The 15,308-nt window shown below is 47.2% G+C and overlaps 1 protein-coding gene across 4 annotated transcripts in view; it reads right to left on the reverse strand.

Moving 5' to 3' along the window:
• The window catches only part of LOC139574753 (neuroligin-3-like), a 451,466-nt gene that overhangs the window by 272,844 nt on the left and 163,314 nt on the right, over positions 1 to 15,308 (reverse strand). For 3 of the 4 annotated variants that reach the window (XM_071399620.1, XM_071399618.1, XM_071399617.1), the window contains one exon: positions 11,614 to 11,673. The exons of the other annotated variant lie outside the window; for it this stretch is intronic. In XM_071399620.1, coding sequence (XP_071255721.1) covers positions 11,614 to 11,673 — 60 coding nt within the window. The remainder of the gene's footprint in view (positions 1 to 11,613; positions 11,674 to 15,308) is intronic. 4 annotated transcript variants of the gene reach the window in all.

Below are 15,308 nucleotides of genomic sequence, written 5' to 3' on the forward strand. Positions count from 1 at the left end.
CCCAGCCCTGTCACCCAGCCCTATCACCCAGCCCTGTCACCCAGCCCTATCACCCAGCCCTATCACCCAGCCCTGTCACCCAGCCCTATCACCCAGCCCTGTCACCCAGCCCTATCACCCAGCCCTATCACCCAGCCCTGTCACCCAGCCCTGTCACCCAGCCCCACCCCTGTTACTCCAGAGTGGGTAGAGACAATGAGAGAGGAGAGATAAGACTCTGAGACATACATCGTGGCTCCACTTACTAAAACATGGTAACTGTCAGTGGCGATCAGCGTTGTAGGCTGTGTGCATTCCTCAGTGTGTCAGTCAGTGGGGATCAGTAATGTAGAAGTGAAGGTGGGGACGTGGCATGATGGTGGCCTGGTGTACTGGGACATATTACTGTACATGTTGTCTTTATGGGTCAGACTGACTTACACGTCAATACACCTGCTATGTCAACTCTGTTACTTTGACTTCTGGGTGACTTACACGTCAATACACCTGCTATGTCAACTCTGTTACTTTGACTTCTGACTGACTTACACTCCAATACACCTGCTATGTCAACTCTGTCACTTTGACTTCTGGCTGACTTACACGTCAATACACCTGCTATGTCAACTCTGTCACTTTGACTTCTGGCTGACTTACACTTCAATACACCTGCTATGTCAACTCTGTTACTTTGACTTCTAGTTGACTTACACTTCAATACACCTGCTATGTCAACTCTGTTACTTTGACTTCTGGGTGACTTACACGTTAATACACCTGCTATGTCAACTCTGTCACTTTGACTTCTAGTTGACTTACACTTCAATACACCTGCTATGTCAACTCTGTCACTTTGACTTCTGGCTGACTTACAAGTCAATACACCTGCTATGTCAACTCTGTCACTTTGACTTCTGGCTGACTTACACGTCAATACACCTGCTATGTCAACTCTGTTACTTTGACTTCTAGTTGACTTACACTTCAATACACCTGCTATGTCAACTCTGTCACTTTGACTTCTAGTTGACTTACACTTCAATACACCTGCTATGTCAACTCTGTCACTTTGACTTCTGGCTGACTTACACGTCAATACACCTGCTATGTCAACTCTGTCACTTTGACTTCTGACTGACTTACACGTCAATACACCTGCTATGTCAACTCTGTTACTTTGACTTCTGACTGACTTACACTTCAATACACCTGCTATGTCAACTCTGTTACTTTGACTTCTAGTTGACTTACACTTCAATACACCTGCTATGTCAACTCTGTTACTTTGACTTCTAGTTGACTTACACGTCAATACACCTGCTATGTCAACTCTGTTACTTTGACTTCTAGCTGACTTACACTTCAATACACCTGCTATGTCAACTCTGTTACTTTGACTTCTGGAATGCCAAACACTATATGTATGAAAAAAGGTTGTTGGGGTCAATTCGGTTTAATTCAGGAAGTGAGTTGACATTCCATTATTGAATTGAAAACCTTACTCCATCTCCATCCTCAACAACCACATCTTCAACTAATGACTATCTCTGCATGGCCATGGACAGACCTTGGTTCTATCTCTGCATGGCCATGAACAGACCTTGGTTCTATCTCTGCATGGCCATGAACAGAACTTGGTTCTGTCTCTAAGGCCATGGACAGACCTTGGTTCTGTCTCTAAGGCCATGAACAGACCTTGGTTCTGTCTCTAAGGCCATGAACAGACCTTGGTTCTGTCTCTAAGGCCATGGACAGACCTTGGTTCTGTCTCTAAGGCCATGGACAGACCTTGGTTCTATACTACAGAGGAGCACACAGTCACTGTTATTTTGGATGGTGAAAAGACTATTGAAAAATGTCTGTTGCACGGCGGTAGCTACTTTAAGCTCTAGCTCCTCAGAGCTCCAGTACACATCACCAGGAGAGGAGAGATGGAGGGAGAGGAGAGATGGAGGGAGATATGAAGGGAGAGGAGAGATGGAGGGAGAGGAGAGATGGAGGGAGAGGAGAGATGGAGAGAGGATAGATGGATGAGAGGAGAGATAGAGGGAGATATGAAGGGAGAGGAGAGATGGAGGGAAAGGAGAGATGGAGGGAAAAGAGAGATGGAGGGAAAGATGTAGAAGAGAGATGGAGGGAAAGGAGAGATGGAGGGGAGAGGAGAGATGGAGGGAGAGACGGAGGGGAGAAGAGAGATAGAGGGAGATGGAGGGGAGAAGAGAGATGGAGGAGAAGACAGATGGTGGAGAGATGTATGGAGAGATGGGGAGAGATGGAGGGGAGATGAGAGATAGAGGGGAGAAGAGAGATGGAGGAGAAGACCGATGGTGGAGAGATGGATGGAGAGATGGGGAGAGATGGAGGGAGAGATGGAGGGAGAGATGGGGAGAGAGATGGGGAGAGATGGAGGGGAGATGGAGGGAGAGATGGGGAGAGAGATGGGGAGAGATGGAGGGGAGATGGAGGAGAGATGGAGGGAGAGATGGAGGGAGAGATGGAGGGAGAGATGGAGGGAGAGATGGGGAGAGAGATGGGGAGAGATGGAGGGGAGAGATGGGGAGAGAGATGGGGAGAGATGGAGGGGAGATGGAGGGGGAGATGGAGGGGAGATGGAGGGGGAGATGGAGGGGAGATGGAGGGGAGATGGAGGGAGAGATGGATGGAGAGATGGGGAGAGATGGAGGGGAGATGGAGGGAGAGATGGGGAGAGAGATGGGGAGAGAGATGGGGAGAGATGGAGGGGAGATGGAGGGGGAGATGGAGGGGAGATAGAGGGGGAGATGGAGGGGAGATGGAGGGAGAGATGGAGGGAGAGGAGCACCTTGATACCTCAGAGGAGTTTTCAACATGTCAGTTACACAGCACTCTCCAAGATGAACTTTCAACAATGCTGATATTTGATATTTTGCGTAACAGATGGACTGATGCATTTATGCATTATCTGTCCATTTTATAATTTATTTTAATAAAGTGACTATGCAATAAATCTGTAAGGAATTCAGTATAGTGTGTATGTGTGTTTCGATGGGTGTGTGTGTGCTCATTGACGTCTCTGCACGCCTATTCCCCCGATCTTGACATCTCAACTGGTAACCTGATGGTTTGAATGACCTTTGAGAGACGGTGACCAGGTGCTATCCTCCACCCCAGAATCCCAGCCGGTGTGTTTATGCATTAAAGAGGGTGTAGCTAACGCCACAGACACAGCCTTTGATGTTCTGTGTGAAGCCAGGCCCCTGGAAGGGAGAGGGCAGCAGGAGAGAGAGGGAGGGGACGGAGGGAGGGAGGGCTACATCGAGAGAGTGGGAGGGGGACGGAGGGAGGGCTATATCGAGAGAGTGAGAGGGGGACGGAGGGAGGGAGGGCTATATCGAGAGAGTGGGAGAAAGCAGAGTGAGAGAGAAAGAGGGACAAAGAAAGAAAATAACTAGAGAGAGAATAAAGAAAGAGAGAAAGACTGAGAATATAGAAAGAAAGACGCAGAGAGCATCCCTCAGTCTATAACCCAGACTCCCCTCTCAGTCTATAACCCAGACTCCTCTCTCAGTCTATAACCCAGACTCCCCTCCTAGTCTATAACCATGACTCCCCTCTCAGTCTATAACCCAGACTCCCCTCTCAGTCTATAACCCAGACTCCTCTCTCAGTCTACAACCCAGACTCCCCTCTCAGTCTATAACCCAGACTCCCCTCTCAGTCTATAACCCAGACTCCTCTCTCAGTCTATAACCCAGACTCCTCTCTCAGTCTATAACCCAGACTCCTCTCTCAGTCTATAACCCAGACTCCTCTCTCAGTCTATAACCCAGACTCCCCGCTCAGTCTATAACCCAGACTCCCCTGTCAGTCTATAACCCAGACTCCCCTCTCAGTCTATAGCCCAGACTCCCCTCTCAGTCTATAACCATGACTCCCCTCTCAGTCTATAACCCAGACTCCCCTCTCAGTCTATAACCCAGACTCCCCTCTCAGTCTATAACCCAGACTCCCCTCTCAGTCTATAACCCAGACTCCCCTCTCAGTCTATAACCCAGACTCCCCTCTCAGTCTATAACCCAGACTCCCCTCTCAGTCTTTCACCCAGACCCCCCTGTCAGTCTATAACCCAGACTCCCCTCTCAGTCTATAACCATGACTCCCCTCTCAGTCTATAACCCAGACTCCCCTCTCAGTCTATAACCCAGACTCCTTCCAGTCTACAACCCAGACCCTCCTCCCAGTCTACAACCCAGACCCTCCTCCCAGTCTTCAACCCAGACCCTCCTCCCAGTCTATAACCCAGACCCTCCTCCCAGTCTATAACCCAGACCCTCCTTCCAGTCTTCAACCCAGACCCTCCTCCCAGTCTACAACCCAGACTCTCCTACCAGTCTTCAACCCAGACCCTCGTCCCAGTCTATAACCCAGACCCTCCTCCCAGTCTACAACCCAGACCCTCCTCTCAGCCCTGTAAACAGTAGCTCAGCTAGATCTCTATACATTACAGTCTACTGCTGAGGTTCTGTCATTCACACGAAGACCCTGAGACAGTTGTTAGCCCCCTGAGCTAAAGGCTAGCCTTTCAACCTGACGTGTAAAGCAATCGTCTTAGGAGTGGGTTCAAAACCCAGGTGGGTTAGTCTTATGTTATACATGTGTATTCCACGGTTCCTGACACTAAATAATCACAGTGCTGTATTCCAAAAACGAGTCCACCGCGTGCCTCCCCCTCATACATGTTACGGTCCATTCTGTAGATTAAACATCAGCATTAGCATGGTTTCACGTTCCCATGTATTCTACGCTATTGAAGGAAAGCAGAAACAGAAACAGCCTTTCATCCTTAGTAACAGAAACAGCCTTTCATCCTTAGTAACAGATCAGCCTTTACAGCTGTGATCCTAATCTAGGAAAGGGGCTACAGAGTCCCGTTCCAAATATCTCTGGGCTTCAAGAGGCATAATTCCTCTTCTCTAAGACATCAGAGAGAATGGGATATTGTTGGGGCAGGGAGGGGAGGCATGTGTGTGTGTGTGTGTGTGTGTGTGTGTGTGTGTGTGTGTGTGTGTGTGTGTGTGTGTGTGTGTGTGTGTGTGTGTGTGTGTGTGTGTGTGTGTGTGTGTGTGTGTGTGTGTGTGTGTGTGTGTGTGTGTGTGTGTGTGTGTGTGCACATGTGTGGCTGGCTGTGTTGGAGAAAGGATGCAGTGAGGGCTGGATGGTGGAATTAATGTTAATCCCAGCACAGGTGGAGCTCAGATCTCTGGCCCAGGAGCTAGGCTGGGGAGATAGAGAGGGTGTGTTTGTGTATGATTGTTGAGGTGTGTGTGTTGTGTTGTGTGTAGGAGGGGTGGGGGTGGTCTGGGTGTGTGTGTGTGTGTGTGTGTGTGTGTGTGTGTGTGTGTGTGTGTGTGTGTGTGTGTGTGTGTGTGTGTGTGTGTGTGTGTGTGTGTGTGTGTGTGTGTGTGTGTGTGTGTGTGTGTGTGTGTGTGTGTGTGTGCTCCCTACTCCCTGATTAGAGCTCCAAGCATTTGGCAATCCAAGCCAAGTCAGTAACACACACATTCATTCCTCAACCTCAGCAGTGGGAGTGGGAGAGAGATGGGGAGAGAGAGATGGGGAGAGAGAGATGGGGAGAGAGACAGACAGAGAGAGAGAGAGACAGACAGACCGAGGCATAGAGAGAGAGAGTGACAGAGAGACAGTGAGAGACAGAGAGAGAGAGAGAGAGACAGAGAGAGACAGAGAGAGAGAGAGAGAGAGAGAGAGAGAGAGTGAAAGACAGAAAGAGAAACAGAGAGAGAGACAGAGAGAGAGACATAGAGAGAGACAGAGAGAGAGACAGAGAGAGAGACAGAGAGAGAGTGAGAGAGAGTGAGAGCGAGAGAGACAGAGAGAGACAGAGAGAGAGAAACAGAGAGAGAGAGAGGAAGAGAGAGCCAGAGACAGAGACACTTAGAGAGACAGAGAGAGACAGAGGCAGAGAGATACAGAGACACAGAGACACAGAGAGACAGAGAGAGAGAGAGAGAGAGAGAGAGAGAGAGAGAGAGAGAGAGAGAGAGAGAGAGAGAGAGAGAGAGAGAGACAGAAAGAGAAACAGAGAGAGAGATAGAGAGAGACAGAGAGGGAGACAGAGAGAGAGATAGAGAGAGAGAGAGAGAGAGAGAGAGAGAGAGAGAGAGAGAGAGAGACATCCTAAAGGAGTGAGAGGATATAACAAGCCCTGTTGAGAGGCGTGTTGTCCAGTTACAGGTGCGTCTCACTTCAATGAAGACATATTGACTAAGAACAAAGAGCCTCTGAACCATGTGTAGCTACTGATAGGCAGCTCTGTCACACACACACGCACACGCACGTGCACGCACACGCACACACACACACGCACACACACACACACACACACACACACACACACACACACACACACACACACACACACACACACACACACACACACACACACACACACACACACACACACACACACACACACAAAGGTATTAGCCACACTGCAGCAGAGATCCAGCTCCCTCTCACTGTGTTGTTTATTATTGTTGCCTCAACAGTGATGTGCATTAAAAAGCATTAGTTTAGCTCGATAAAGAATAGACTTGCCAGTTTAGCACAACAGCTCAGAGAGAGAGAGAGAGAGAGAGAGAGAGAGAGAGAGAGAGAGAGAGAGAGAGAGAGAGAGAGAGAGAGAGAGAGAGAGAGAGAGAGAGAGAGAGAGAGAGAGAGAGAGAGAGAGAGAGAGAGAGAGAGAGAGAGAGAGAGAGAGAGAGAGAGAGAGATGGACAGTGAGTGTGTGAGAGAGAGACGGCTAGCATGCAAAAAGATGGTGGCCAAAGGGATCCACACTTGACAGAGATTACACACATACAGACCCTGATCTGAGAGCAGGAAGCGTTGTCATAACACCGCTCTGACACACAGGTGTTTCTCCAGTCAAGCCCGTGGCGACATGTTGCATCTGAAGCCAAATCACACTCAGTCTATCTATGGTCCGACTATGTTGGTTTTTGTGTGTGTGTAGGGGGTGGGGGGTAGTGAGCGGTAGTACTCAGGACAGTGTGTTGGTAGTGAGCAGTAGTACTTAGGACAGTGTGTCGTTAGTGAGCGGTAGTACTCAGGACAGTGTGTCGGTAGTGAGCAGTAGTACTCAGGACAGTGTGTCGGTAGAGAGCAGTAGTACTCAGGACAGTGTGTCGGTAGTGAGCAGTAGTACTCAGGACAGTGTGTCGGTAGAGAGCAGTAGTACTCAGGACAGTGTGTCGGTAGTGAGCAGTAGTACTCAGGACAGTGTGTCGTTAGTGAGCAGTAGTACTCAGGACAGTGTGTCGGTAGTGAGCAGTAGTACTCAGGACAGTGTGTCGGTAGAGAGCAGTAGCACTCAGGACAGTGTGTCGTTAGTGAGCAGTAGTACTCAGGACAGTGTGTCGGTAGTGAGCAGTAGTACTTAGGACAGTGTGTCGGTAGAGAGCAGTAGTACTCAGGACAGTGTGTCGTTAGTGAGCAGTAGTACTCATGACAGTGTGTTGGTAGAAACCAGTAGTACTCAGGACAGTGTGTTGGTAGAGACCAGTAGTACTCAGGACAGTGTGTCGGTAGTGAGCAGTAGTACTCAGGACAGTGTGTCGATAGTGAGCAGTAGTACTCAGAACAGTGTGTCGGTAGTGAGCAGTAGTACTCAGGACAGTGTGTTGGTAGAGAGCAGTAGTACTCAGGACAGTGTGTCGGTAGAGAGCAGTAGTACTCAGGACAGTGTGTTGGTAGAGAGCAGCAGTACTCAGGACAGTGTGTCTGTGGTGAGCAGTAGTACTCAGGACAGTGTGTCGGTAGTGAGCAGTAGTACTCATGACAGTGTGTTGGTAGAAACGAGTAGTACTCAGGACAGTGTGTTGGTAGAGACCAGTAGTACTCAGGACAGTGTGTCGGTAGTGAGCATTAGTACTCAGGACAGTGTGTCGGTAGAGAGCAGTAGTACTCAGGACAGTGTGTTGGTAGAGAGCAGTAGTACTCAGGACAGTGTGTCGGTAGAGAGCAGTAGTACTCAGGACAGTGTGTTGGTAGAGAGCAGCAGTACTCAGGACAGTGTGTCGGTGGTGAGCAGTAGTACTCAGAACAGTGTGTCGGTAGTGAGCAGTAGTACTCAGGACAGTGTTTCATTAGTGGGCAGTAGTACTCAGGACAGTGTGTCGGTAGAGAGCAGTAGTACTCAGGACAGTGTTTCGTTAGTGGGCAGTAGTACTCAGGACAGTGTTTCATTAGTGGGCAGTAGTACTCAGGACAGTGTGTCGGTAGTGAGCAGTAGTACTCAGGACAGTGTGTCGGTAGAGAGCAGTAGTACTCAGGACAGTGTGTCGGTAGTGAGCAGTAGTACTCAGGACAGTGTGTCGGGACACTGTGTCAGTAGAGAGCAGTAGTACTCAGGACAGTGTGTCGGTAGTGAGCAGTAGTACTCAGGACAGTGTGTCGGGACACTTTGTCAGTAGAGAGCAGTAGTACTCAGGACAGTGTGTCGGTAGTGAGCAGTAGTACTCAGGACAGTGTGTCGGTAGAGAGCAGTAGTACTCAGGACAGTGTGTCGGTAGTGAGCAGTAGTACTCAGGACAGTGTGTCGGTAGTGAGCAGTAGTACTCAGGACAGTGTGTCGGTAGAGAGCAGTAGTACTCAGGACAGTGTGTCGGTAGTGAGCAGTAGTACTCAGGACAGTGTGTCGGTAGAGAGCAGTAGTACTCAGGACAGTGTGTCGGTAGTGAGCAGTAGTACTCAGGACAGTGTGTCGGTAGAGAGCAGTAGTACTCAGGACAGTGTGTCGGTAGTGAGCAGTAGTACTCAGGACAGTGTGTCGGTAGAGAGCAGTAGTACTCAGGACAGTGTGTCGGTAGTGAGCAGTAGTACTCAGGACAGTGTGTCGGTAGAGAGCAGTAGTACTCAGGACAGTGTGTCGGTAGAGAGCAGTAGTACTCAGGACAGTGTGTTGGTAGTGAGCAGTAGTACTCAGGACAGTGTGTTGGTAGAGAGCAGTAGTACTCATGACAGTGTGTTGGTAGAGAGCAGTAGTACTCAGGACAGTGTGTCGGTAGTGAGCAGTAGTACTCAGGACAGTGTGTCGGTAGAGAGCAGTAGTACTCAGGACAGTGTGTCGGTAGTGAGCAGTAGTACTCAGGACAGTGTGTTGGTAGAGAGCAGTAGTACTCAGGACAGTGTGTCGGTAGAGAGCAGTAGTACTCAGGACAGTGTGTCGGTAGTGAGCAGTAGTACTCAGGACAGTGTGTTGGTAGAGAGCAGTAGTACTCAGGACAGTGTGTTGGTAGAGCGCAGTAGTACTCAGGACAGTGTGTCGGTAGTGAGCAGTAGTACTCAGGACAGTGTGTCGGTAGTGAGCAGTAGTACTCAGGACAGTGTGTCGGTAGTGAGCAGTAGTACTCAGGACAGTGTGTCGGTAGTGAGCAGTAGTACTCAGGACAGTGTGTTGGTAGAGAGCAGTAGTACTCAGGACAGTGTGTCGGTAGTGAGCAGCAGTACTCAGGACAACATAAGGTTATATGAGGATGGATCATGTAATGTCTACCTCAACACTACAGGATCTACTGTATATACCTTTGTCAAGCATTCATCACCTCAACACAAAATGAAAACATAGCCTGTGCATGCAAACACAAGCAAGAGTACACACACACACATACACCTAACACAAACATACACCTAAACCCCCCCCCCCCCCCCCCCCCCCCCTGTTCAAGCCCTCACCCTGGGACCACAAGGCAGGAACAACAATAACACCAACATCATCAACAACAGGGGTTTGGTTTATATTTGGGGACTGAAGCGGTTTCTGTCGCTATAGTGAATGATCTCTTCAAGATCCACCCTGAGCCGGGAATATACCAAGCTGAATATGGAAAGTTAACGATGAGACTGCTGAGCAGAAACTTCACATATTTTCTTCCTCTCTCTCTCCTCTTCCTTCGTTCCCCCTCTCCTTCTTAATCGTCTTCACTAGACCTCCAGAACTCCCTCACGTTCTCTCTTTCTCTCCTCCCTCACGTTCTCTCTTTCTCTCCTCCCTCACCTTCTCTCTTTCTCTCCTCCCTCGCCTTCTCTCTTTCTCTCCTCCCTCGCCTTCTCTCTTTCTCTCCTCCCTCACGTTCTCTCTTTCTCTCCTCCCTCACGTTCTCTCTTTCTCTCCTCCCTCACGTTCTCTCTTTCTCTCCTCCCTCACGTTCTCTCTTTCTCTCCTCCCTCGCCTTCTCTCTTTCTCTCCTCCCTCACCTTCTCTCTTTCTCTCCTCCCTCACCTTCTCTCTTTCTCTCCTCCCTCACGTTCTCTCTTTCTCTCCTCCCTCGCCTTCTCTCTTTCTCTCCTCCCTCACCTTCTCTCTTTCTCTTCTCCCTCACCTTCTCTCTTTCTCTCCTCCCTCACGTTCTCTCTTTCTCTCCTCCCTCACGTTCTCTCTTTCTCTCCTCACTCATGTTCTCTCTTTCTCTCCTCCCTCACGTTCTCTCTTTCTCTCTGTCTGTGTGTTTGTCTGTTTGAGTGTTTGAGTGTGTGTGTTTGAGTGTGTCTGCTCGTTTGAAGGTGCGTGTGTGTGTGTCAGTGTGTCTGTATTTCTGTGTGTTTGAGAGTGTGTGTGTGCTCGTTTGAATGTGTGCAAGGCAGTGTGTGTGTGTGTTTGTGGGTGTGTCCATGCGTGCATGCAACTTTCACTACCATGTCATTATCACAGCTAATACTACTGCCTTCTTCCACACCCGAGGACATTCAGCTCGACAGCTCCTCTACTGCCCCTGTAACACTATCAATCTCTCTGCAGGAGGACTTTCCACTGGTTCAGACGGATGCTAGTCACTTTACTCCGCTGCCGTCTGAGCAATACTTTCAGCAGGGTCAGATTCTTTGTGGCTATGGAACATATTTTGACTTGACAAAAGTACAGCAGACAATTGTGCACACACACACACACACACACACACACACACACACACACACACACACACACACACACACACACACACACACACACACACACACACACACACACACACACACACACACACACACACTTTCTACAGAATTTGTTTAAATGTGATGCAGAACTGAAGTGCATGATGATGATGAGTTGGTTGATGCATTAAAAATGCTTGACCATAAATCAACCAAACATGACCATAAATCAACCAAACATGACCATAAATCAACCAAACATGACCATAAATCAACCAAACATGACCATAAATCAACCAAACATGACCATAAATCAACCAAACATGACCATAAATCAACCAAACATGATCATAAATCAACCAAACATGACCATAAATCAACCAAACATGATCATAAATCAACCAAACATGACCATAAATCAACCAAACATGACCATAAATCAACCAAACATGATCATAAATCAACCAAACATGACCATAAATCAACCAAACATCACCATAAATCAACCAAACATCACCATAAATCAACCAAACATGACCATAAATCAACCAAACATGACCATAAATCAACCAAACATGATCATAAATCAACCAAACATGACCATAAATCAACCAAACATGACCATAAATCAACCAAATGAGACCATAATGATGTATTCACTACAACTGAATAAACCATGCACCATCTTTTGGTCACCAAGGGAAATACCTTCGTCTTCGTCACCATCGTTATCCGATAAATCCTCGGGCTGTTTTTTGCCTTGTGCCCCTATTAGCAGAGCAAGGAGAGACACAGAGAAGCACAAGACATTCAAAACAGCATGTTTGTCAAGACAGAGAGGAGGAAAGAGGAGCTACAATACACTACAATATTTACAGTCATGTTGGACAACAATAAAAAATGATTGTTTAAATACAAAGATCCCTTACACAACTCAGAAATGACCTTAGATAGGTGTCTTACCTGAGATATATTAACTTTAAATATTCACAAGATACACTATATATCCAAAAGTAAGTGGACACCCCTTCATATTAGTGGATTCAGCTATTTCAGCCACCCCCGTTGCTGACAGGTGTATAAAATCGAGCACACGGCCATGCACTCTCCATGGACAAACATTGGCAGTAGAATGGCCTTACTGAAGAGCTCAGTGACTTTCAACGTGGCACCGTCATAGGATGTCACCTTTCCAACAAGTCAGTTCGTCAAATTTCTGCCCTACTAGAGCTGCCCCGGTCAACTGTAAGTGCTGTTATTGTGAAGTGGAGACTTCAAGGAGCAACAACGGCTCAGCTGCGAAGTGGTAGGCCACACAAGCTCACAGAATGAGACCGCCGAGTGCTGATGCGCGTAGGGCGTAAAAAAGTGTATGTCCTCGGTTGCAACACTCACTCCCGAGTTCCAAACTTCCTCTGGAAGTAACGTCAGTAGAAGAACTGTTCGTCGGGAGCTTCATGAAATGCGTTTCCATGGCCGAGCAGCCGCACACAAGCCTAACATCACCATGTGTAATGCCAAGCGTGAGCTGGAGTGGTGTAAAGCTCGCCGCCATAGGACTCTGGAGCAGTGGAAATGTGTTCTCTGGAGTGATGAATCACGCTTCACCATCTGGCAGTCCGATGGATGAATCTGGGTTTGGCGGATGCCAGGAGAACGCTACCTGCACCAATGCATTGTGCCAACTGTAAAGTTTGGTGGAGGAGGAATAATGGTCTGGGGCTGTTTTTCATGGTTCGGGCCCCTTAGTTCCAGTGAAGGGAAATCTTAACGCTACAGCATACAATGACATTCTAGACGATTCTGTGCTTCCAACTTTGTGGCAACGGTTTGGGGAAGGCCCTTTCCTGTTTCAGCATGACAATGCCCCCGTGCACAAAGCGAGGTCCATACACAAATGGTTTGTCAAGATCGGTGTGGAAAACCTTGACTGGCATGCACAGAGCCCTGACCTCAACCCCATCAAACACCTTTGGGATGAATTGGAACGTCGACTGTGAGCCAGGCCTAATCACCCAACATCAGTGCCCGACCTCACAAATGCTCTTGTGTCTGAATGGAAGCAAATCCCTGCAGCAGTGTTCCAACATCTAGTGGAAAGCCTTCCCAGAAGAGTGGAGGCTATTATAGCAACAACGAGGTGTTCAACTCCATATTAATGCTCATGATTTTGGAATGCGGTTTTTAGAAGAGCAGGTGTCCACATACTTTTGGTCATGCAGTGTATGATATCAAACAGAAGATAGATGTTTTTATAAAGCCTCATCATGTAACAACAGCGTTATTGAGGGTAGACTGGCACAGAGTCACACACCACTGGCATCACTGGCACTATGGAATCAAAATGTTGGATTCACTACTTTGATGAAATCACACTTGTTTAACATATGTGCTATGAATCATCAATGCTTAGACAGAGAGCCACAGGTGTAGGTAGGTGTATATCTGTATGTAGTAGTGAGTGATACCAGACAGGTGTAGGTAGGTGTATATCTGTATGTAGTAGTGAGTGATAGTGTTACAGACAGGTGTAGGTAGGTGTATATCTGTATGTAGTAGTGAGTGATACCAGACAGGTGTAGGTAGGTGTATATCTGTATGTAGTAGTGAGTGATAGTGTTACAGACAGGTGTAGGTAGGTGTATATCTGTATGTAGTAGTGAGTGATAACAGACAGGTGTAGGTAGGTGTATATCTGTATGTAGTAGTGAGTGATAGTGTTACAGACAGGTGTAGGTAGGTGTATATCTGTATGTAGTAGTGAGTGATAACAGACAGGTGTAGGTAGGTGTATATCTGTATGTAGTAGTGAGTGATAGTGTTACAGACAGGTGTAGGTAGGTGTATATCTGTATGTAGTAGTGAGTGATAGTGTTACAGACAGGTGTAGGTAGGTGTATATCTGTATGTAGTAGTGAGTGATAGTGTTACAGACAGGTGTAGGTAGGTGTATATCTGTATGTAGTAGTGAGTGATAACAGACAGGTGTAGGTAGGTGTATATCTGTATGTAGTAGTGAGTGATAGTGTTACAGACAGGTGTAGGTAGGTGTATATCTGTATGTAGTAGTGAGTGATAGTGTTACAGACAGGTGTAGGTAGGTGTATATCTGTATGTAGTAGTGAGTGATAACAGACAGGTGTAGGTAGGTGTATATCTGTATGTAGTAGTGAGTGATAGTGTTACAGACAGGTGTAGGTAGGTGTATATCTGTATGTAGTAGTGAGTGATAGTGTTACAGACAGGTGTAGGTAGGTGTATATCTGTATGTAGTAGTGAGTGATAGTGTTACAGACAGGTGTAGGTAGGTGTATATCTGTATGTAGTAGTGAGTGATAACAGACAGGTGTAGGTAGGTGTATATCTGTATGTAGTAGTGAGTGATAGTGTTACAGACAGGTGTAGGTAGGTGTATATCTGTATGAGTAGTGACTGATAACAGACAGGTGTAGGTAGGTGTATATCTGTATGTAGTAGTGAGTGATAACAGACAGGTGTAGGTAGGTGTATATCTGTATGTAGTAGTGAGTGATAACAGACAGGTGTAGGTAGGTGTATATCTGTATGTAGTAGTGAGTGATAGTGTTACAGACAGGTGTAGGTAGGTGTATATCTGTATGTAGTAGTGAGTGATAACAGACAGGTGTAGGTAGGTGTATATCTGTATGTAGTAGTGAGTGATAGTGTTACAGACAGGTGTATGTAGGTGTATATCTGTATGTAGTAGTGAGTGATAACAGACAGGTGTAGGTAGGTGTATATCTGTATGTAGTAGTGAGTGATAACAGACAGGTGTAGGTAGGTGTATATCTGTATGTAGTAGTGAGTGATAGTGTTACAGACAGGTGTAGGTAGGTGTATATCTGTATGTAGTAGTGAGTGATAACAGACAGGTGTAGGTAGGTGTATATCTGTATGTAGTAGTGAGTGATAACAGACAGGTGTAGGTAGGTGTATATCTGTATGTAGTAGTGAGTGATAGTGTTACAGACAGGTGTAGGTAGGTGTATATCTGTATGTAGTAGTGAGTGATAGTGTTACAGACAGATATGAAATGGGTGGCAGGTGTCATCAAGGAAACACTGTCACTTCCTATCCTGTGTCTTGGTGCCTGACTGACTATGTGTGTGTGTGTGTGTGTGTGTGTGTGTGTGTGTGTGTGTGTGTGTGTGTGTGTGTGTGTGTCTGTGTGTGTGTGTGTGCATGTGTGCATGTGTGTGTGCGTGTCATGTGTTCAAACTGTAGTAAGAATTTCAAACATGCCTTATCCGACTGCCAGCCTACATAAGACTCTGAGTGTTTCCATAAGACTCCTTGACGTTTCCATATGATGCAGCTTGAGTATGCCAAAAGAAGTTAGCATGAGTCAGTATAATGTATTATAAGCTGTACCAAATGGCATT

This window comes from Salvelinus alpinus, chromosome 4 (assembly GCF_045679555.1).
Source record: "Salvelinus alpinus chromosome 4, SLU_Salpinus.1, whole genome shotgun sequence".
In the NCBI taxonomy this organism is placed as follows: domain Eukaryota; kingdom Metazoa; phylum Chordata; class Actinopteri; order Salmoniformes; family Salmonidae; genus Salvelinus; species Salvelinus alpinus.